The sequence below is a fragment of the Equus caballus genome, chromosome 1, assembly GCF_041296265.1.
Source record: "Equus caballus isolate H_3958 breed thoroughbred chromosome 1, TB-T2T, whole genome shotgun sequence".
Taxonomy (NCBI): Eukaryota; Metazoa; Chordata; class Mammalia; order Perissodactyla; family Equidae; genus Equus; species Equus caballus.
The window spans coordinates 9,854,336-9,877,311 of NC_091684.1; the positions used below are offsets into that span (position 1 = coordinate 9,854,336).

The window sequence follows — 22,976 nt, forward strand, 5'->3', positions numbered from 1 at the left end:
CTTCAGGGTGCTGTGGCTGCTGTGAAGAAGTCCTCTTGAAGGGGCGGTGCAGGCTGGTCTACTCTCTCCCAGTTTTGCTGTCGCAGATTTGCTCATATGTGATCGGCAAATATGGGATGATGTCATTATGATACAGAAGTAGCATTGCTCCATGTACCACTTTTGCCAGTACATCAGTTTTTTCTTTTTTTGAGAAAGATTAGCCCTAAGCTAACATCCGCCGCCAATCCTTGTCTTTTTGCTGAGGAAGACTGGCCCTGAGCTTACATCTGTGCCCATCCACCTCTATTTTACATGTGGGACACCTGCCACAGCATGGCTTGGTGAGCGGTGGGTAGGTCTGTGCCTGGGATCCGAACCAGCAAACCGCGGGCCACCAAAGCAGGGTATGCACACTTAACCGCTGCGCCACTGGGCTGACCCCCAGTACATCAGGGTTTTGTGGGACCAGGCACCAGCCCCTGACCCCTCCATGCACCAACGCAGCTGCGTGCAGAATCCTCAGAAGAGCTCCCTCCTGCACTTCCCGTACGTGGAGCTCGGCTCTCCACGCTCCTCTGACTCGGGGCCGGGAGCTCTGTGTTCGGATGCCGTCGCTCAGTTCCTTTGCACATTTTGCTCTGCCCCCTCCGCTCAGCAGCTCCCATGCTTCCTCACACCCTCTTCCGTCATGCTGCTTTCACCATGTTTTTTTTTTTTTTTTAGGGCAAATCCTATCATTATAGCTGTATTTATTTATTTATATATTTTTTTTATTTTTTAAGCAATTAGCATGTCTTCTTAACTGTGCTTTTTTTTTAAGTTTTGTTTTTGTTTTTGTTTTTTTTTGGTCTTCTGATTACAGAGCTGCATAGATTTTGAATGGTCTGGCTAGAATTCTATTTTTCATGGGAACTCGGTTTTCATAGTGTAAGGTTTTGCAGACTGTGAAGTTTACTGAATTGCATGTGCCATGTTATAGCAGACACACTTGTCTCTTTGCCTTAGTCCATTTGGGCTGCTATAACAGAATACCCTATATTGGGTAGCTTATAAACAGCACAAATTTATTTCTCCCAGTTCTGGAGGCTGGGAAGTCCAGGATCAAGGCACTGGGAGACTGGGTGTCTGGTGACACCCTCTTCCTGGTTCATAGATGGCTGCCTTCTCTGTGTCCTCACTGGTGGAAGTGCCTGGGGGCTCTGTGGGTTCTCTTTTATAAGGGCACTAATCCCGTTCGTGGGCCCTCATGATCTCATCTCCTCCCAAAGGCCCCGCCTCCAAATACCAGGACCTAGGGGGCTAGGTTTCAGCATGTGAATTTTGAGGGGACATTCACATTCAGTCTCTAGCACTCTTTTATCCTCATTTTAAGGAGAAGACTTTAAAAGAGTAAAATCACCTTATAATTCAACTTGCAACTTTTTTTTTGCAAGTGAAATTTTGCTTATGTCAATTTAATATATAAGCTTAGAGAAGAAACCCAAGTTTATGTTTCATCAGTACATTGGGACCAGACAGATCTTGCAAGAATTCAAGGAAGAGGTCCAGTTCAGCAGGTTGGTGAAGGTTTGTCCTCTCACTGGTGATTATTCTTTCAGTGTGTCCAGGATCCTTTTATACTAACACACTCAAGACGCTGTGATCTCATTTAGAAACAATCGTTGGCATCTTCTGTTCCGGGAGCAGCCACAGACAGATTGGAAATTAACGTTCCAAGTGTCAAAGAGAAGACTTCGCAATGACCTCTAAAATCACGCTTGGGTCATTGTTTGCCTCTAGTTGGTCTTAGGAGGTGCCTCTGTATTCAAGTGGATCATTTCATGGCAGCTCAGCATGTGTCCTGTCCCTGCAGAATCCTCTGAGACCCTGAGAGATTTTCCGTGGCTCATAAACTCAGCAAGGTGGAGTCAGAGACCATGCTCCTCCCAGTGGCCGCTTTATGGTGGATGCTTTCTCAGCTGCAAAGCCTTGAGCAAACTGTAGCAGCACTTGCCATTTCAAAGGGCTGCATTTGAATTTCCTTCTTAAGACCCTAAAGATATGATAAGCATGACCCTGACGTGATCAGAAGAAATGAAATACCAAGAGTGTGGCTGGAACTCAGGATATCACCGTAATCCCTGCCTATAGTCGGGAACGTAAAAGAGTTGATGCTCAGATTAGAGTTTCGAAGAAAGGCTTGACATTTTGAGGTCACGAGAAGAAACTTGGGACTCCGCATAACACCTCCAGATGTCCTTGTGGTGCCTGGTCATGGTCTTTGGACATCCTGTGGCCCACATCTTGTCTCATATGTGTCAGAAATGACTAAGAGTTTGACCCTGAGAGAAGGTCACCTCTGGTACCTCTTTCACGAGCATGTGTCTGGTTATAGTAGCAGCATCTGTCTGAGCTGTTTCTCAGCACGGCTGGATCAACCACAGCTCCTCTCATTAGTCATTCTGTTAAAGGAATTCTACGGAGCACCTGGATGCTGATATTAGGATCCACTTCGATGTTCTGATAATTTTTTTAATGTGAAATGAGGTGTAAGGCTTGAAGCTGGGCAGTGCCTGTGGCTTCAGACGTACCCTGCAGGAAGACGTGAAACTGCTTATGGAGCATTGAACCAAGTTTTATCATGGCGTCGAAGTTCACGTGCAGGTCACATCCCACCGTCTGTCTCCCTGTCCCCTTTGGCCCTGAGACACCTGGTGCCCCACTTTGCCCAGGTGTGGAGACCGTGTCTGTCCTGGCAGGAAGTCTGTGGGGCGTCTCAGGCGGCACCGTTTTCTCAGGCGTCACCCTGGGCGTGCCCACTCCTGCCTCTTGCTGGAATGATCTGCACCCAGAGTCTTCTGACCCCAAAGCCTATTCCTTCAGACAGTCCCAAATCTCTGGGTGCTCAGCATCTCGTCTATTTCTGGCTACACAAAATCTTGCTGTAACATAAGTCCTCATTTGGGGCTATATATGTGCTAGGTGCAGCAGAGGCAAAAATAATCACAGTGGGTACAGCTTCCAAACCAAGGAATGTCCTGCTTCTTCTGAAAAAGGGATTTTTGTTTTGCATCTGGCTTCTAGAACAGTCTGGGAGAGAGTGTTTGGATGCCAAAATTCTGGAATTTTGGATATTTGGCTTTTTATGGGAATAACAGGACCAAATACTTTAAATCACGACTCTCGGAAAATTTAAAATGCGTATTACCGTAATGATGTTAATGTGCTGTTCTTTTTCTCGAGAAGCTTGCATCGTAAACATATGAGCAGTTAGGAGAACTGGGAGTAAAAGGATGTGACAGAATGACAAGGGGAGCCCAAGTCGCAGACAGCCCTGGCCTGTGACCACAGACCCTGTGCTTCAGATGGAGACTGTGTTCCACTTGCTGTGTGAATTTTTCTTTACTGTTTTATTGCGTTTCATTAAATTAGTATTTCATTTCATCTTCGCTATACTCATAGGGGAACTCTGTTGTAGAGATAAGAATTGAAGTCAGAGGCTGAACGCCCTGCCCTTGCCCCACAGCTAGTGAGCTCAGGGCTGAGACTCAGATGGAAGGTTCTGGGCTGCAGGTAAGCCCACACCCCCTCCTTTCCATCTCCAAGACCCATGAGAAGGTTCAGCGTGGGGCCCCCTGGGCATCTCATCTCATGGCTCATCTCCCTGCCCGCTGGCCTGAGCCCCTGGTACTTTCCGGACCCGCCTCCTGGCAGGGCCCGGAGGAGTCTGAGGGGTGAAGCCATCACCCCCGGGGCCGTGTGTCCATTCAGTGGGCACAGCCGAACTGTGTCTTCTCAAATGATGCCCCCGGGGCTGGGCCCTCTGGGTTGACTGTCTCCAGGACGTGTACAATCGGGAGTCAGGTGTGCAGGTCATTCGTGCTAGGGCTTCAGTGGGTACAAGCAGAGAGGCCAGTGTCGGGAGAGGATGTGGGAGGGAGACAGGGAGAAAGAGGGGGAAAGAAAGGTCAGAGCAGATTCTTTTACTTATTCATTCTTTGAAACAAACGCCCCTCCCAGGGACCTTATACATGCTAGGCACTATAGGAAGTCCTGGGAAGCGATGAGCAAAAATAGAAACAGTGTCTGATCTGTTAACAAGTATTTGAGAAGGGCCTACTGTGTGCTGGGCCCCCTTCTAGGTGCTCAGGATACCTCAAAGACCAAAGTAGCCCAAATCCCTGCAGTGTTAAAGCTTACGTTCTAATGGGGGAGGCACATACAAGCAAGAAATGTGATAAAATATAACTTTGATAGTTGTTAGAAGGTGATAGGTGCGATGGAGAGAAGAAAGACAAACTCACAGCCAGTAGTGAGGGTCTGGAGGGCCGGCCCTGGCGGGGATGGGTTGGGGCAGGTCATGGTTAAAGGTGATCATGGTCGGCTTCATAGAGGAGGTGATACTTGGGCTAAGTTGGCTTGAAGGGGATCAGCAGGGGGTCACGTAGCTGTGGGGAGAGCGTTCGGGGCAGTGGGAGGTCCTGCCGTGACAGCGTGCCTGGCGCTACCAGGGTGCAGTGGGAGGCTGGTGTGGCTGGAGCAGCGCGAGCATGGTGGGGTGGGTGGGGGCAATGCAGGCCTGGAGGTCACCCTGGAAGGACTTTGGCTTGTACTCCTGAGTCCGTTGGGGAGCCCTGGAAAGTTTTTGGGCACAGAAATGACATGCTCTGAATAACAGGTGAAAAGAAGCAACCCGGTTGCTGGGTTGACCTAGGGGAGCGAGTGTTAGGCGGCAGCTGCTGCACCCCAGACGAGGAGGGTGCTGGCTCCGGCTGAGACGGGTGTGGGCGAGGTGGGGAGAAGCGGTGGGATTTTGGGTATTTGAAAGTAGGGTTTTCCGATGAGGAGCTGGGTAAGGTTTGGATGAGGGCTGCAAGAGATAAAAAGAGGAGTCAAGGATGCTGCCCATGTTTTCTGGCCTGCAACTCTGATCATCTAATTGGGAAACGAAATTTTTAAAAAATCTTGCTAGCGAATGCACATTTACAACCTATACTCAATACTCAGAAGGAGAGCGCCCTGTGTATTAGTTTCCTGGGGCTTCCGTAACAAAGTATCACAAACCAGGCTGCTTCAAACAGCAGGAATTGGGGGCCGGCCCTGTGGCCTTGTGGTTAAGTTTGCTCACTCTGCTTCGGCGGCCCGGGGTTCACCGGTTCAGATCCTGAGTGCGGACCTACATGCCACTCGTCAGGCCAGGCCGTGGCGGCGTCCCACATAGAAGAACTAGACTGACCTACAACTAGAATATACAGCTATGTACTGGGGCTTTGGGGAGGAAAAAAAAGAGGGAGATTGGCAACAGATGTTAGCTCAGGGCCAATCTTCCTCACCAAAAAAAACATACTTTGAAAAAACCCCAGGAATTTATTCTCTCACAATGCTGGAGGCTAGAAGTCTGAAATAAAAGTGTTCGTGGGGCTGTGCTCCCTCCAAGCCTCTAGGAAAGGATCCCTCAGTGCCTCTTCCAGCCTCCGGTACCCAGGCATTCCATGGTGTTCTTTGGCTTATAGTGCATCACTCTGGTGTCTGCCTCTGTGGTCGCATGGCAGTCTCCCTGCATGCCTTTACATCCTCTTCCCTCCGTGTGTGTCTGTCTCTGTGTCCAAATTTCCCCTTCTTATAAGGACATCAGTCATCAGATTTAGGGCCCACACTGCTCCAGTCTGACCTCACCTTCACTTAACTAGTTTTATCTACAATGACCCTAGTCCCAAATAAGGTCACATTCTGAGGTTCCAGGAGTTAGGCTTGAACATATCTTTCTAGAGGACATAATTAGAAGTTAGGAGTTTATCAGACAATGGGTTGGCAGAGGCGGGAGAGGGGAATTCTAGGTTGACGGAAACAGTGTGTGCAAAGGCCCTGTGGTGGCAGGGAACATGACATATTTGGGGGACTGAAGCAAAGCAAGTGTGGCTAGAGACATGTTTTGGTTATGGAGCAATAATGTGGCCATTAAACATAAGAAAAAGTCCTCTCTATTATTGTTATCAAGTAATATAAACTAAAACCACAATGAGATGTGACACACAGACACCAGAATGCCTTTAAAATAAAGGACAATATCAAGTGTGGGCAAAGATGTGGAGCAGTAGAAACTTTTATTCAGTGTTCGGAATGTAAAACAGCACAGCCACTTTGGAAATCTGTTTGGGGTATCTACTAAAGCTCAACATTCTCATACCTGTTGACCTAACAAATTCACTCCTATGTCTAAAAGAAATGCATTCCTATGGGCACAGCGACACGTGCAGGTAGGTTCACAGCATCATTGTTCACGATAAACCAAAGCGATGACAATTCACATGTCCATCAGCAGGACAATGGTTAAGTTACTTGCAGATGCACACAATGGAATAAGGTGATAGTTACTAAATTAACCACTAAAACAGAGAGACAGACCTTTAAAATTTTCAGAGGAAATATACACTTAAAGCAAAGAAAACGGGTCAGTAGTTAAAGATAAAACAGAAATAAAAGAAGCAATAAAAATAGAATATCCCAGAAGAGTTGATGACTCATTCAGACGAAGCACGTCTCTCAATGGGCTAAATGGACCAGATTCACTTGTGAATAGAGGAAAACTTAGCTTGTGTCATAGAGCGAATTCAGTCACAGGTCTCAGCAGATGGGAGCCGAAAAGTGGGTCATGCCTGTTCCCCAACAGCTGCCCTCTCCCGAGTGCACATACGGTCCTTTACGGACGACCGTGTGCCCATCGCCACAGGCCCCTCAGGTAGATTCTGTTTCTATGCTTATTTTACAGACAAACTGACCTAATCGGAGGTATTTAAATAATGACCCAGGACTTGAACTTTGCCCACACGGGACTCCAAAGGCTATTTATTTCGTGCTGCACTGCCTCTCTGGTGCGTGGGAGCACTCTCTCTTTTTGTGGATCGCTGATAGGTGAAGAGATAATTGTTTACTTTGAGCATCAAACTACTTATTCCATAGATATACAATAATAGTGACCAAAGCGTTTTCCAGATTTTAGTTGAGTTGAATTAGAATATTGATGTGAAAAATCTTTACTATCTTTTTCAATTAGTATATTTCTTTCCCTATCTTCTCTTTTTTATTGAAGTATGATTGACACCCAATATCCTATTAGTTTCAAGTGTACGTCATGTATTACGAAATGATCACGTAATATGCATTATGAAATGATCACTGTAATAAGTCTAGTTATCATCTGTCACCATACAAAGTTAATACAATATTATTCACTATGTTCCCTATGCTGCACATTGCTTATTTATCTTATAACTGGAAGTTTGTGCCTCTTAATCCCCTTCACTTGTTTCTCCCACCTCCACCCCTCCCTGCTCTAGTAACTGCCAGTTTGTTTCCTGTATCTGAGTCTCTTTCTGTTTTGTTTTGTGTGTTTGTTTTGTTTTTTAGATTCCACATATAAGTGCAATCATACAGGACTTGTCTTTCTCTGTCTGACTTATGTCACTCAGCGTAATACCCCCTAGGTCCATCCATGTTTTTGCAAATGGCAAGATTTCATTCTTTTTTATGGCCAAGTAATATTCCACTGTGTACATATACCACGTCTTCTTTATCCATTCATCTATTGATGGACACTTAGGTTGCTTCTATATCTTGGCTATTGTAAATAATGCTGCAATGAACGTAGGGGTGCATATATCTCTTCAAATTAGTGTTTTCGTTTTCTTTGGATAAATACCCAGAGGTAGAATTGCTAGATCATATGATAGTTCTATTTTTAATTTTTTGAGGAACTTCCATACTGTTTTCCATAGTGGCTGCACCAATTTACATTCCCACTAACAGTGTACAAGGGTTCCCTTTTCCCCACATCCTTGCCACACTTATTTTTTCTCTCTTTAATAGCCATTCTGATGGGTGTGAGACAGTGTGTGACACTGTGGTTCTGATTTGCATTTCTCTGATGATTAATGATGTTGGGCATCTTTTCATGTGCCTATCTTTTCTTTTTTTAAAAACAATTAATAAATGGTTTATGGTGTATTTAATAGATTTTATTTATTTATTTATTTATTTATTTAAAGATTTTATTTTTCCCTTTTTCTCCCCAAAGTCCCCCGGTACATAGTTGTGTATTCTTCGTTGTGGGTTCTTCTAGTTGTGGCATGTGGGACGCTGCCTCAGCGTGGTCTGACGAGCAGTGCCATGTCCGCGCCCAGGATCCGAACCAACGAAACACTGGGCCGCCTGCAGCGGAACGCGCGAACTTAACCACTTGGCCACGGGGCCAGCCCCTAATAGATTTTATTTTTAAATGTCTTTAATTTCAAACTCTAGATGTTTTTTAGTTTCCTTGGCCAATGCAAGGAAGTATTTTATAAAATTGGTTTTTGGTTTTAAGAATGGCTTCAAAAGCAATGAATGTTTCTTTTTTCACTTTGTTGATGATTAAAGTCTGAACTGGGACAAGACACTGATAATTTGAGAAGGCTCAGCTGATTTGCATGTGGGCAGTTTTATGGGTTTATGAAAGGTGTATCACAGAGGTTTATCGAAGGAGATAGACCACATTAAGGTCCTTTTATGGCAGATTAGTTACTTAACTATATTGATCCGGTGTCATGTCTAACATTTTTAGATAACCACCCCTCCAAAGGGGGTGACATTTTGGTAAGCTAAAAAGTTTCAGCCGCCGCTTCTAAGGTTTTTGTCTCAAAAATATTTTTAAAAACTGTCACTTCATTCTGTTTCTATCCAAATGGCCCTGGGCTGTCTGCAGAGTGGCAGCTGTAAGTCAACTATCCTGGAATCGCTAAATAGTTACATGCACTTGGAGATAACTTTTTAATTTGCTTCCAGATGTTTCTGTATAGAGGCAGGCCATGATTATGAATTATGTATAATGCAGATCAGTAACTTCACAACAGTAGAGTGATTTTGAAACTCACTGTTTTCTACGTGTTTGGGCTTCGCCATAAGGCAAGGCACTTTGCATAAAGCCTAGCACATAGGAGGTGCTCTATAGACACCTGGAAAATGAAAGAATAAACCAAGTAGGCTTTACATCACTCACTCTCTATATCTTTCCTTTTTGAAATATGTATTAGTCAGTTTTATAAGCAAGTTGTTAAAGAATTCAGAGTGTTAAATGGATTATAACAACAACAGCAAAATGGTCCCCTGTCAATTCAATCCACATTCCACCCCACCCCTGACTGCTATCGATGCTGTGAATGAAGCAGCTACTTTCAACTCTTTTTACTTGTTTCTTTGGGAATTTAAATCTTTATTTCTAAATAATATGCACATGCTGATATGTATTGATTTATAAATTGTTGACTTTAACTTTTGAATTCTTACTATGGAAGATGAGAATTTCCGCTCATCTTTTTACCCATTTACCCCTCTTTAATCCTTCCAATAAAAATTGTATGTCAAATTTTGGGTAAGTCTACATTCAAGGTTTTTATTATTATGACAATGTAAATATTGCTTACTACTGAGCCGGGAAATATTGTAGTTTTGAGCCAAGAAATATGCATTTGATATCATTTCTTGACAGCTTTTTGTTTTCCTAGGTCTGCTTGTATTTTAGAAATCATCTCCCCATACCCTGCAATACGTCTGAGTCTTTGAAATACCTTTCTGTGTACAGTCATACATTGCTTAACAACCAGGATACGTTCTAAGAAATGTTCCGTTAGGTGATTTCATCATTGTATGAATCTCATAGAGTGCACTTACACAAACCCGGATGGTATAGCCCACTACACACCTGGGCTCTATGGTACTAATCTTCTGGGACCGCTGTTGTATGTGCGGTCTGTTGTTGACTGAAACACTGTGACGTGGTGCGTGACTGTAATTTTCTGTAAGGTCAAACCTGTTCAAAGGCTTTCAGTCTCACTTTTGTTTTTTTGTTTCTGCAGACATGGAGCCCTTTGACCTGTTGTAGGCTGAATGGGTTGCTTTCTGGGTCTTCTACATAGCTACTCTCTCGGGACTTCCTGCTGCCATTCTGAGAATTCTCTCCTATGTTGGAGCCCTTCATTTCTGGACCTGATATCTTCATCTTTGTGGTGTTCTGGCTTATTTTTGTGGAGCATATCCTCTAGCAGCTTCGTGGAAAGGGTGCATGAGAGAGAAATTCTTTGAGGATCTGTGAATCTAAAAATGTCTTTTTTTTTTTACCATCAGAATTGATTGGTAGTTTGAGTATAAAATTCTAGAATTAAAAATCTTTTCCTCCATCACTTGGAAGGCATCCCCTCCGTTCTTCAGCTTCGGATGTTGCTGTGGAGGATCCTGCTGCCATTCTTACTCCTTTTTCTTTGTTTTTACACATTTGTTTTATTATCTGTTTCCTCGTTGGTAGCTTTTAGAATCTTCTCTTTATTTCTGGTGTTTTGAGGTTCACAATGCTATGCTTTGGTGTGTGTCTTATTTTATTCATCGTACTAGATCTTTAGTGTTTTAGAGACTTAAGCTTTATAGATCTGGGACATTATCTTTTTTTTTTTTTGTAATTTCTTCCCCTAAAAATCTTCTGGATTTCTTCCTCTGCTCTTCTTATTTTTCTCTTATTATCTACTGTTAGTGGAATTTTCGCATTCCTAGAGCTCTTTCTTGTTCAATATTTTTTCCTCTAAGAATATCCAATTCTTGTTTCCTATAATATAAGCAAGATCTCTTTCAAGCAATCTTATTATAGCTCCTCTGAGATTTTCTTCTGTTCTCCATGATATGTTTAGTTTGCTTGTTTTGTGTGTTCGCTGTAAGCCTGGCTACATTGTGTTGTAGAGTTGGGTGGAGGAAGGGCGCTGGGGCCCCTCGCTCTTCAGTGTGTGCTGGTGTCTCACTGAGTTCCCTCTTTTCATCTGTCACATCACATATGCCCTCCTCTGTGTCTGGGATCCCCAAATCAGGAGCCTCTGTGGTTTTTGTTTTTAGAGAAAAATTTCAGGCCTTCTGTGGAGTGGGGGTGAGGATGTGGGAATCTGATTTTTTAAATACACATTTTGAATCAGTTCCCTGTTTTCAGTCCTGCTTGCCTCTCACCTTCCGCAATACCTGAGAACCTACCTCTGAGCGGCTTCAGGTTCTGTGGCTGTCTCCTCGCTGGTGTGCCGCTGGGAAGTCTGCGTGTTTTTCTCTGACTGAGTCACTCAGATTCTGCCATCCGATTCCTGTCCTCTTATATTGTAGTTTGGGGATTATAAATGTGTCCTAGCTTTATCAGAGATCCAGGTTGTATTTCTTGTTTTCTTTGTTTGGGGAGAATTTTTGAGAGAAGAACATGGTAAAACCAATATACTAACTCCATCATCTCGAAACAGAAAAATCTTCTTTAATTGATCTTAAATGAATAGTATTAGGTTTTCTCTTTGTTATGGATTTAATAATTACCACATTTATCTTAAGCAAAATAGTCTGATAGATGCATTGGTGGTTTTCTTTGCAATAAATGATGCATACAACTTAATTGCCTTGAGAAAATCACATTAATTCTCAATTTATTTGGGGCCATAGTACAAATAATCATTCCATGGTAGTGGCGTTTTCAAGACTAGCATATACTTTAAAGAATCAAACCTTTTATTTCAACAACTTCTGATTGAAATTTCTCCAAAATTTATCAAGTATTTTATTGCATTATTAAGCAGCAAGGGATCAATGTACCCTTTTCTTGGTTCACAGAGATGTTGTATGAATATAATTTATTGCACTGTAGTGTAATTTGGTGACATCTCTGGGGCTGGTACCTCCTTTTTTACTGAATTCTCCCAGGCACTTGCTCTATAAATTCATAATCAGTTTTGCAGAGGTGGCTGTCATTTCCACCATGAGTCAGCTTCAGGAAGGACTCTCCAGTCCCTTGACACCCTACCACATTTAACTGACTGTCTTGTGTGCTCAGAAAGAACTGAGATTAGCAGCAGAAGCAAAATATCCAGGCTGGCGAAACTAGGCCCCTAAAATTTACTTCCAAATCCCCATCAGTAGACTTTGGTTCAATGGCATGAGGATAGCTCCTCCAAGCTTCCGTGATCCTATAATGGTAAGACCCTGGGCTGTGTGGCAGCTCCGTTCTTGTGGGCCTGGCGCATGACCAGGCACTCTCAGCCTTGGCACAACTGACATTTTGGGTCAAGTAATTCTTTGTGGTGGCTGCTGTGCTGTGCATTGTAGAATGTTTAGCAACATCCCTGGCCTCTATCCGTTAGTTGCCACTGGCACACACCTCCTCCAGTGTGACAGACAAAAATGATTCCCTGAGGGGCAACATGCTGTTGAGAACTTTAGACTCATGGGTCTCCTCTTTTTTCAGATTTTGTAACTCTATTCTGGATATTTGAATTGTAGAAAATTTGACAGCTATTACCTGGAATAATATTGTGATTTTCTAGAATTTTTTAAAATTTGAAATAATTTGTAAAGCACCCATATTTCATAATTTGCCAAATATTCATTGTTTTAAATATACTGATAGCTAACATTTATTGAGTGCTTATTTCTTTTTGAACCCACGCTATGTACCAGGCCCTGTTAGAAACACAATCAACACCCTATGGGAGAAATGATCATTGTCCTCCTTTTAATGCATGGGAAACTGAGGCACAGAGCCCTTAGGCAAATTGCCTGGGTTTATAGAATGTATAAGTGGCAGAGCCGGGATTCACACTCAAGCACGGGGATGTCAGTGCACGAGCTCTTAACCAGCGTTTGGTGCAGTGGTGGATTTTAAGATGCCAAGACTAAGGCCTAAGCGCAGTGTGTGGACTTCAGTCTGTCTGTCCATTCTGAGCTCCAGGAGGGCAGGGCTGCACACGTTTTCTGCCTTCACTTGCTTCTTGCCTGGGCCATACTTGGCACATACAGAGGCCTGGTGAAGGTTAGTTTTAATAAGTGGATGGAACTATTCTAAACAGCAGTCTCCTGGGCTGTTTACAAGAAAAGAGGAACCACAACAAAAACGAAGTGCATATTCTAGTTTCTGGAAAGAAATGAGTTGTGATAGTGTAAGTCAGTAATGTGCTGCGGGTCCCTGTCGTGGGGGGACAAGGGCCTTCGATGACGGGAGGGAGTGATTGTGTAATTACAGTCGTCGGGCTGGGACAGTGATCTCCCTGTCGACTGGCAGCGTTGGGAAATAAGAGATCATGCTTAATAGAGTCACCATTACTTTAACAAAATGCGCTGAAGCACAGTGAAGGACCCACCATACACACTTGGAAAATTCAGCCTTTCTTTGATGGTTCTAGAAGGCAGGACCTTGCAGCACCTCGAGGTCCTTATTACAGACACCCTGTATGCCCTCAGACCCTGTGGTGCTGGTTAATTAAGAGCTTGGGTTTCTGGAGAGTGCTGACTTGTAGCTTTCTTATCCACCCTCATTTGAGATAGCAGTGCTTGTAGAGGACCACGATATGTTAGTATTCTGACATTTGCCCTTAGAGCTCCTTCAAGCTTGTTTCAAGAGTAGATTGGGAATGCACGTATGGTGGTTTGGTCCTGATACAAGGCTATGTTAGCTGGTGCAGTGATGGATAGAGTTTGCTAATGGAACCCTTGGCCAGGTTGTTCCTCTGCTGTAGCTGGACTCTGAGTTTCACATCACCGTTGGCCATTAGAAGTAAGGCTGTCCCAGAATTTGAGCTGAAAACTCCTCAGAGTTAGAGAAGATAGGCTGGCCCATCATTTTTATCTTTCAACTATCATTTAGACTTATTCTCATCTGACCATGTACTTGTGAAATAGCCGTGGAAAAATGAGATTAATGTAGAAAGTGTCTTAGTAAATTAGGAAGCTTCATTTGGTTCAAATGTTCTCCTTTTTCTTCTTTTTTTTTAAAGGTCAGGGAATTCTCTCTTCAAATGGTGATAATATAGGGAACATTCCAGAGCAGAAACTTCACCTACGTTGTAAATTCAGATCAAAAGAATCTTTGGTAGCAATAGCAGCTGATACTCAACACATCAAATGACTTAAATGCTAATAAATAAATATTCACTAGGTGAACTTGCCCTTCAACACCCACCTCAAATATCACCTTTGCCTTGGGGCTTTCTGTCCCTGGTGCCTCCAGATGACATTAGCTGTACTAACCTTAAATGCTCCCCTAACGGTTTGCTCCTATTCCTGAAATAGCACATGCCCCATTGTGTTCTAATTCATCTATTTTCATCTCTTTCTTCTTGCCTGGATGGTGAGGTTCTGAGAGGGAACGATTCACCTTCATATCCCCAGCACCTGGTGTGTGTAGGCTGATACGTAGGAGGGGGTCTGTGTGTGCTGGGTGAATGAGTAATAGCAGAACTCATTAATTTCATCTTTCACACTGGGCAAGAAGAGGACGTATCATATTGAGATATTTCCAACGTGTTAATAATAAGCAACTCCTTTTATGATTTAGAGTAAGGAGTTCAGGGCATAATGATTTTTGTTTTTTTCTCTATCCTCTTCCTCATTCTCTTCTATCCCCTGCTCCCTTCCTCTCTGTCTCATGAAAAAACTTGTCGTAATTTTCTTCGATTCTGGGTCTTTCTGAAGAACATTTCTCTTTCTTTCCAGGCGGGTATTAATGAAAACGACTTTTACGATGGGGCGTGGTGCGCGGGACGGAATGACCTCCATCAGTGGATTGAAGTGGATGCCAGACGTTTGACCAAATTCACTGGTGTCATCACTCAAGGAAGGAACTCGCTCTGGCTGTAAGTGTGGCTGGATCGGTGCTTTTCTAGACTCCGTGCTTTGGGTCTAATGTTCTAGGGTTTGGACAGAGACAGGAAAGTTGCAGAGAGGTATCTGGTGATTGGCAGTAGAGGGGAGAAAATTGGAATGTAGACAGGATTCTGGGCTTGCTGTGACACAAGTCCCACTGGGAAGGTGCATCTCTTGGAACAATGCCCTTTCCTTGTGTGGGAACAGAGAGAGGGATCCACCAGGCAGGTTAGGCTGACAAAGGTGCAGTCAAAACAGTGCAGTTTAGGCAGGGGGCTGCCATCTTGGATCCTTGGTGAGTTATTGGTGCCCTGACTGGTGGACTGAACACAGCCAGAGGTAGGAGCTCTGGACAAGCAGTGAGCAACAGGTGACAGGCCCCAGCCACTGTCCTGGGGTAGAAAGTATGAATCTTCCAGACTCTGGGAAGAAGGGCTGGAAGTCTAGGCAGGTTCCCAAATAAAGGTCGACTAGAGAAGTTGTAGAAGTGGAGAATGAGCCAGTGTGAGGCCTGAGAAGGAGATGGAAACCCATTTCTCAGAACTGAGCTTGGAGTCAAGGCTGGATCAGTAACAAGATGACCTGATAGTCGTCCCAAGAGAGGTGGGCTGCAGCCGATTAAAACTCTCCGTCTCATGGTATGTGCATACGATGGAATGTATTCAGCCTTAGAAAGGAAGGAAGTTCTGATACATGCTTCACCCTGGATGACCCTTGGGGACATTACGCTAAGTGCAATGTCAGACACAAAGGACAAACACTGTTTGAGTCCCCTTACGTGAGGTCCCCAGAGTAGTCAGAGTCATAGAGCAGAAAGCGGAAGGGGGGCTGTCAGGGCCTGGGGAGGGGGAGGGTAGTGTTTAGTGGGTGTGGTTTCAGTTTGGGAGGATGAGAAGTTCTGGGGATGGATGGAGGTGATGGTTGCCCAACAATGTGAATACACTAAATGCCACTGAACTGTACACTTAAAAATGATGCATTTTATGTTATGTATATTTTGCTACAATGAATGAAAAAATATATATGCGAAAACAAAAGAAAACAAAAACTCTCCACCTCTGCCCAGGGCTGGTTGTGGAGACAGAGGCAGGGCTGTATCTGTGGGATTGTCCTGTGGCTCCTGCGGTGTGGACAGCAAGCAGGCAGAGGTTGGGGACTGGGCAAGGCCTAGGAGGGTCTGCAGGGTCTGAGTTGAAACAAGAGATTTCCAAGTTTCTCTAACATCTGTCTACACTGAGAGGCCACGAGCCCAAGTGCCGCACACTGTGACCTTAGGAAACAGACTGTGGACCTAGTCAGCTAAGACCCCTCTGCCCTGCCTCCCCTCCCTGTCCCGATTGTACCGCGCTCTCACATTCCCGTCTTGGCACCTTTCAGTATTTACTGATTGTCTGTGGCAGTCGTGTACAATCTGTCTGTAATTTGTTGATTAGATTAATTTTAATTCCTGGAAAGGTCAACATTAATAAATAAACTGGGATAAGAGAAGGGAACCTGACATCTGCGCTCACATTTAAGTGCCTGTCATTGTCACTGTAAAGGGGACTTTGCTTACATCTTGACAATTATCAGGCAATGACTTATCATCCATTTTCCTCTGAGTACTGTTTTATTGTAAAGACAGTATTATAACGTCTAGCAACATTTTTAAACATTACCCATGATTCCTCTATCCTTAGGCAAACATAATTTTTTACGTCTTTGCAGTCATATTACATATGCAGTTTTGTTATTTTTAACTTAAAAAGGTATCCATAACGTTTTTTGTCCTGTTACTCAGACTTCGTAATGATCATTTTTAATAGCCCATAATTTACTCAGCCGTGCCTCCATCACCATCTCAATTTTCTACTATCACGTATCATATGCAAGAAAGCATTTTCATACTTCTTTCTTCCTGTGAATTATTTCCTTCAAGTAAATTTCTGGAGCTGGGGTGACTCGTGCATTTTGACAACACTTGCTTGTGCGTCTGTGCTCTCTTGTGGATCGCGCTGTGTTTGCTTTGCCTCTCAGTAGCACTCACGGGTGTGTTCCTGTAGGCCTGGGGTTGCTCTGTGGCATGCATTTTGCTGTAATCAGAGGCTTATTACCGTGACAATTGTTTTCACTGTTTAGATTCTGAAAGGCAAGTCTTTTGGGAAAAAAAAAGTAGAATTGCTCAAGGAAAATGGAGGCTTGGAAGGAAAGACTGACTTGAGCTTCCCCGTGGGGATGACAGCAGGGGTTCCGCCTCATGCCTGGACGCTCTCTGTCTAAGCACCGCCATTAGAGGCCCGGTAGGGGACTATTATTGGATTAGAAAGAAAGAGCAGGAGGGGAGTAACACTCACATTCCATTTCAGCCAGCAACACAGAGGGTTTGGGGTGAACTAGAAATTGCAGTAGAACGGTGTCTTCCTTTGACTTAAGTCTCGGACAGGAACATCGAAGCGGGAAGGCAAGGGGTAGAATTGCTTTGAAGACTCAGGGTCTTTTTTTTTATGTCTAAATGTATTTCAAGTCAAATTATTCTTCAAGGACAATGAAAAGAAATCTGCTGAGTTTCAGTGTGTCTTACCTCCTGGAATAGGACTGTCTGCTCTAAGGACTGAAGGGGAAATGGGACAAGGATACATTTTGGTATCTGAGCCCTTTCTCCCAGAAACGTGAATAATGCTGGAGGCAGTGGGATCTGTTCCAGTATGACCAGAAGACATGTCAGCAAGAGATACCGCCAAATACTGATGGTAGAGAAGACAGTAGCTGTCTGTCTTTCCCTCTCCCCATGACCTCTGTCCCCAAGCTCTTCCTAGTACAGGCATCTGTGGCACCATTTTTAATATACCTATTTATTGGTTTCTGTATTTCTCCCCACTAGTTTGTGAGTACTCGCTGATAGAGGCAATGCCTTGGTGGCCTGTGTCCCCAGGACCTTGCCCAGTACCAAGCATCCACTAGATGCTCCATCAATGATTCTGTAATGAATGAATATTGTTAGGAAGTAACAAATTGACAAAGGTTCATTCACACCAAATGGGATCGAGTTAATTAATCTATGAGTGTAAATGACCGAGAGTAGGCTTATACTATAAGGGGGCGTGCATGGAGAGAGAAGGTGAGAAGTGACAAGGATTTCTAGAGATGGACGGTAAAACAGTGTGGCTTTGAAATCACATCATCGCTCTTGGCTCTTGCTGGTGATGAGATTTCTCTTCTCTGAACCTCATTTTGTCCTTCTCTAAAACGGGATAACTATTCTCTATCTCACAAAGATGTGGTGGGGGTTAAAGGAAATGGTTATCATGTTTTAAAATTACCCCGCATATATTAAGTGCTCAATAAATGGTGGTTCTGTCCTCTGCACCTCTTTGGATTTATTTAAAACAGTGGTTCTCAAGCTTTATTTTTGGCCACAGATTCTTCCTTCCAATGAAATCTTTCTTGGAAACATTTAGAAAATACAGACAGGTGAGGCTGCTCTGTGTGACTTTGGGAGTTGAAGGGGAGCATTGCCAGCCTGGTCCCCCACCCCCTCCCAGGAGCACCCCTGGAGGAAGGGTTCATTCCAGGCATCACTGTGTAACAATGGTACTCGTCAGCTCGAGGGCGTCCCGTGCGGGTTACAGTCCTGCCGACTCCTCCACATGCCCATTGCTGCTTCCTGAATCCCACGGGCAGGCAGGCAGATACGGAATTCAAACGGAGACAAGCAGTGGCAGAGTTGGAATTAGAGTTTGATTTCTATAGTTAAATGTGCAGAACATACCCTCATCTCAGACTGTTGCATTTTGGTTGGTGATGTTTTAGAAATGGAAAGGAAAGGGGTTGCCGGCCCCTTGGGATTGGCCAAATGGATGTTGCTGTTTATAAATGGCTTCTGTCTGGTTGTTGGAATATAGAAGCACTTGGAAGTACAATATATATTTAAGAATATTCAATACTTTTCATTTATAGGACTTTTATGGTTGGTGTTTGCAAATGAACATCCATAATCTTATTTGTTTCTGACATTCTCTTCATGTGTTTATGGATGCGTTCATCTGTTGTTGAGCACTCTGTATTGAGCACTAGCGACAGACGTGAGCGAGAAGTGACCTGCCTGCAGGGAACTTTCAGTCCGGCGGAAGAACCCAATACTTTAATAGGTCCATCAGCATCAGCAAAGCACCTGTCGATGAGGGATGGAGATAGGTGGGCTGTTATCAAACCTGTGATACAAACGGAAGGGCCGGTACAGCTGGTTGTGAGGCTTAGCCAGGTTAACCATCATGGCCAAGCTGAGGAAAAAAAATCTATGCTTCTAGTTGTAATAATTTTTCAAATAATTTATGCTATTTGAAAGTAATAAAATATAATTGTTTTCATGATTTTGAAAAATTTATTTTTTTCACCAATGTAAATTATCCTTCCCCACAGCATTGCAATTTAGTGAAATGTTAGTATACTCATAAAAGCCAATTTTGTATTTCCCTAATTTCTGAAGGCATATTAGATACATGAGTGATACAGTTATAACTGATGTGATGATTGAAAGTTAATTATTCCCCCTGAGGTGAATAGATGCTCCTAATGACTTGGGCGAAATACAGGCAATTTAAAATAATCAGAGGTTTTAAATTTTAATTGTTTAATAAACAAAACAATTCTCGTTATCTCTTGGGAGTCCATGAATGTGTCCTTCAAGGGAGGCAGCGATTTGATTGCTGAGTGTTGTGAGGTGAGGCCTGGGGAAGGGTCCACTCGGTGGCAGAGTTTTTAAAAAGCAGTTATGCTATTTAGAACAAGACGAATGGAGCTTCTGCTGTGAGCCAGGCTCATGGCCGAGGACAGAAAGGTGGCAGATGAGCCTGAGCCCAGCCCGAAGAGGCTCACTTTCTCTTTGCCAGTGCAGAGTCTTAGCAGAGATGCCGAACGTGGGCTTCCCCCTCGAGAATTCTGATGGTGAAGGAAAGGAGCGGACGAGGTACCAAACCAGAAGGAAGACAAGACCGAGGAAACGCCGATTTCCCCACGTTTTTCCTGGAGACAGCTGTGTCCGTAGTTGAGGACGGTGGCCAATGGGGCAGGTCTCTGCAGGATGTGGGGTGGCGGTGAGGAGTGGAGCTGACACAGGCGGCAGGGCTCACCCTGGAAGGAGGAGGGTTTCCTGGTGCCCTGAGGTGGTGGAGTCGGGGAGTCGGAGCCTTCATGCCGTAGGGTTTATATTCTTGGTGCAGTACGAGGTGGGGTCCTCTGCAGAGCATGCTAGGTTAAGGGTTGGAAACTTAAAGAAAAAGGATAGGGAGATTCTCTGCCCAGTTGCAGAGAGGGTTCGGCTGGCATCCTGGAGCTCATGGGATTGTTAATGGCCCCATCTGGCACCGTGGCACTTTCTCCACCACTCAGGGGGCAGTAGAGTTGATGGCCGTGCAGCTGGAGGAGTCCAGGGGCAAGGGCATCATGGGAGCTGGTAGGACACAGAGCGAGTCCCGAGTGAAGGGTTGTGAGCTTGAGATCCAGGGCTGGTCGGGAAGGAGTCACGCCAGAGGGCTGATTCCCTGGAAGTGAAGGGCAAGTTCAAGGAGTCCCTGGGGGAGATGAGGCTTCACAAGTGATGGGGGCATGGCCCGGGAGGGCAGAGGCCATCTGAGGACTCCACAGGGCAGTAGAGATGATAACTGGGGTCAGGGGGGCGTGAGTGGAGGGTTGGAGAGGAGCAGATGTCTGGGAATCTGGAGGCTGCAGGGTTGGCCCTCAGCGCTGTCCGTGTTGGGAGAATCTCCAAGGCGTGGTGGGCCCCAGCTCTGGAGGAGATGAGGAGGCAGCTGAAGAGATGGAGGGTCTGTGCGGGAAGGAAAATAAGGGTGAGAAGAGGCAGAGGAAATAGAGAAGCTGCTGGAGGGTGTTCATCCAGGGACGGGGGATGGAGATGGAACCTTCCCAACACCTTCCACGCCCAGGGCTCTGCCCCGTGACTGGACCTCTGGTTTCCCCAGTGAGAAGTGTTCACCTGGGTCCTCCGTTTCCTTTCAGCCTTGTCTGGCGTTCTGCTCCCAGAGGATGGATCCTGGCCTTTGCAGTTCTTTCTTTCCCCCCGGGGTGGGTCTGGGCCCCAACACAGAGCAGCCTGCCTGGGGCAGCGGGAAGGGCGGCCAGGGCTGGGCCGGCAGCTCGAGGATGCTCGCAGCCCCTGGAAGCAGAGCTCAAAGGGAGGCGGCTGGTGCTTCATCAGTCATTTCCTCGTCCGCCCGGGGCAGAGCGCCTAGGTTTTCAGAATGTATCATGCTGTGTCTGCCTGCTGATTGGCGCAATGAAATGTTTGGCACCTGTGGGGGGCTGGGGAGACAGAAGTTTCCAAACTCCTCTCTAACCTCTTTGGAAACTGTCAGTTTTTGAACTGCCGAGTTTGGCATGAAATAGAAGGATTTTAATGAAAACATCTCCAAGTTCAAGTAGAAGGCCAGGCATGCAACCATTTCTTTGTTTTAGGTATGTTTCAACAATGCAGGTGTAGTTATTTAAAATAAAGTTCTCGCTGAGGGCTGTGTGGGCTCATCCTTGGTTTTATGGGTGCCTGTGACTAAGGAATGAATTCTCGGATGGTAAAAGCTGTAATGGAAACAATTCCAGAGCCCCTTCCTGGGGCTGAAGCTTCTCCCTGCTTTCTCCAAGGGTCCTTGTGCCCTGCTCTGACTACCTAGGAAACCCTCCAGATGGTTGCTGGGCGGGGACCTTTCTTTTCATCTGTTTCCTGGTGGAGAGGGCCCCTCTACAGTGGGCCCTTTCCCCTGCTTAGCGCACATAATGCTCCCACGCCTTGACCTACGAGGCCTGATGTGGACTGGCTCCCCCTGGCTGGCTGACCTCATTCCCTCTGCTCATTGTACTCCTAGCCAAGGAGCCCCCTCTTCCTTCCACAGATACAGAAAGCATGCTCCTGCCCCAGGGCCTTTGCACCTACCATTCCCTCTGCCTGAAGGCACAACTCTCTGTGCATTCTGAGGCTTTCTCTGACCACTGAAACCCACTCTCAGTCGCTGTGTCCTCACTTAGCTTTATTTCATTGCCTATTTATTTGTTTGTACTTGCACTGATGTCGCTCCCAGAGCAGGCAGGGCCTGACTTTTGTTTGCCACGGATGCCCAGTGCTAGATCAGTGCCCTGCAGAGGGAAGGTCTCAGTGACCACCTCCCCCACCCCCGCTCCATCATTTGAAACTGTTAGATCACATCCTGTCTCTCCTCTCAGGGACTGGCAAGCCCCCCACCCTAGCCCAGTGTCCACCCAGCACAGGGGGCTCTTTAGTGCGTAAACCCCTAAGAGGAGTGTGCTGCACCCTGTGGGCATATGCTCTCACATTCCTTTGCTGTCCTTCCTTCTCAGATGTCCAGGTCCTCACCTGGAATGGGAGAGCAGACAAGAGCGTAGATTCCAGAGTAAGACTGGGAGGCCAGACTCCCTTGGTGTGTGGCCTTGGCTGTGTTTCTGAGCCTTCCTGGGCCTCAGTTTCTTCATCTGTAAAATGGAGGTAATAATAGTGCCTGGCACGTAGGCTTGTCGTGGGGATGAAATGAGTTAATGCAGGGCAGGCAGTTGAGATGGCCCTTGGCACACAGTGCATGCGCACCCTCTAACAACAGTCAGCATTGCTGCCGTTTTCTTAGGATTCCTTCCCGTCTTTTGTGGAGGGTCCTGCTCACATGCCAGCCCCGCCCCCATCCCTCTTTCTTCTCTCCAGCCAAGCCTCAGCTCTCTCCTCTCTCTGATGGGCCTCGCTCTCTCTGTGTGGTCTTCGAGTCATTAACCAGAGGCAGCCCTGAGTAGGTGGGTGGTCCAGGTGGTCTTCTCACCCTCCCAAGCCTCAGTTTCCTGGTCTGTGAGAAGAAAGGACCACTTGCTCTCTCAGCTTGTTGCGAGTGTTCAATGCTATGCAGAGGGACAGCACTGGCACATTCTGGACACATAGCAGACACTCAGTGAACCGTGGCTGTGGCCTCCTCGCACCCCTCCCCTTCCTCAGAGCCCCCTTCCTCCCAGCCTTCCACGGCTCCAAGCTCCAGGGCCCCCAGCACCCCCAGAGGGCACTCAGGAAAGACTTTAGAACCGAATCAATCACATCGTGGTTAAGATGTCAAGTCTGACATTTTGCGAAAATACTCCTGTGCCACGTCTGTATTTTGTTGGTTACATTTGGCTAGCAGGAAGTTTCTTTCAATAGAAACACGTTGGTTCCCTGCACCAGGGCTGCTGAGCACTTGGCATCTGCTCACATGGTACTCTCGGTGTTCTGTGGGGACGTCCCTGTCCTGTCCCACTCTCTGGACGAGTAGACTCGGGTGCAGAGCCTCGCTAACTTGGTTTCTCTCTCTGCC

The 22,976-nt window shown here is 45.6% G+C and overlaps 1 protein-coding gene across 2 annotated transcripts in view; it reads left to right on the plus strand.

The window, feature by feature from the left end:
- Positions 1–22,976, plus strand: part of CPXM2 (carboxypeptidase X, M14 family member 2) — a 130,471-nt gene that overhangs the window by 37,379 nt on the left and 70,116 nt on the right. For both annotated transcript variants that reach the window (XM_014733353.3, XM_023637665.2), the window contains exon 4: positions 14,494–14,633. In XM_014733353.3, the coding sequence (XP_014588839.2) occupies positions 14,494–14,633 (140 nt within the window). The remainder of the gene's footprint in view (positions 1–14,493; positions 14,634–22,976) is intronic.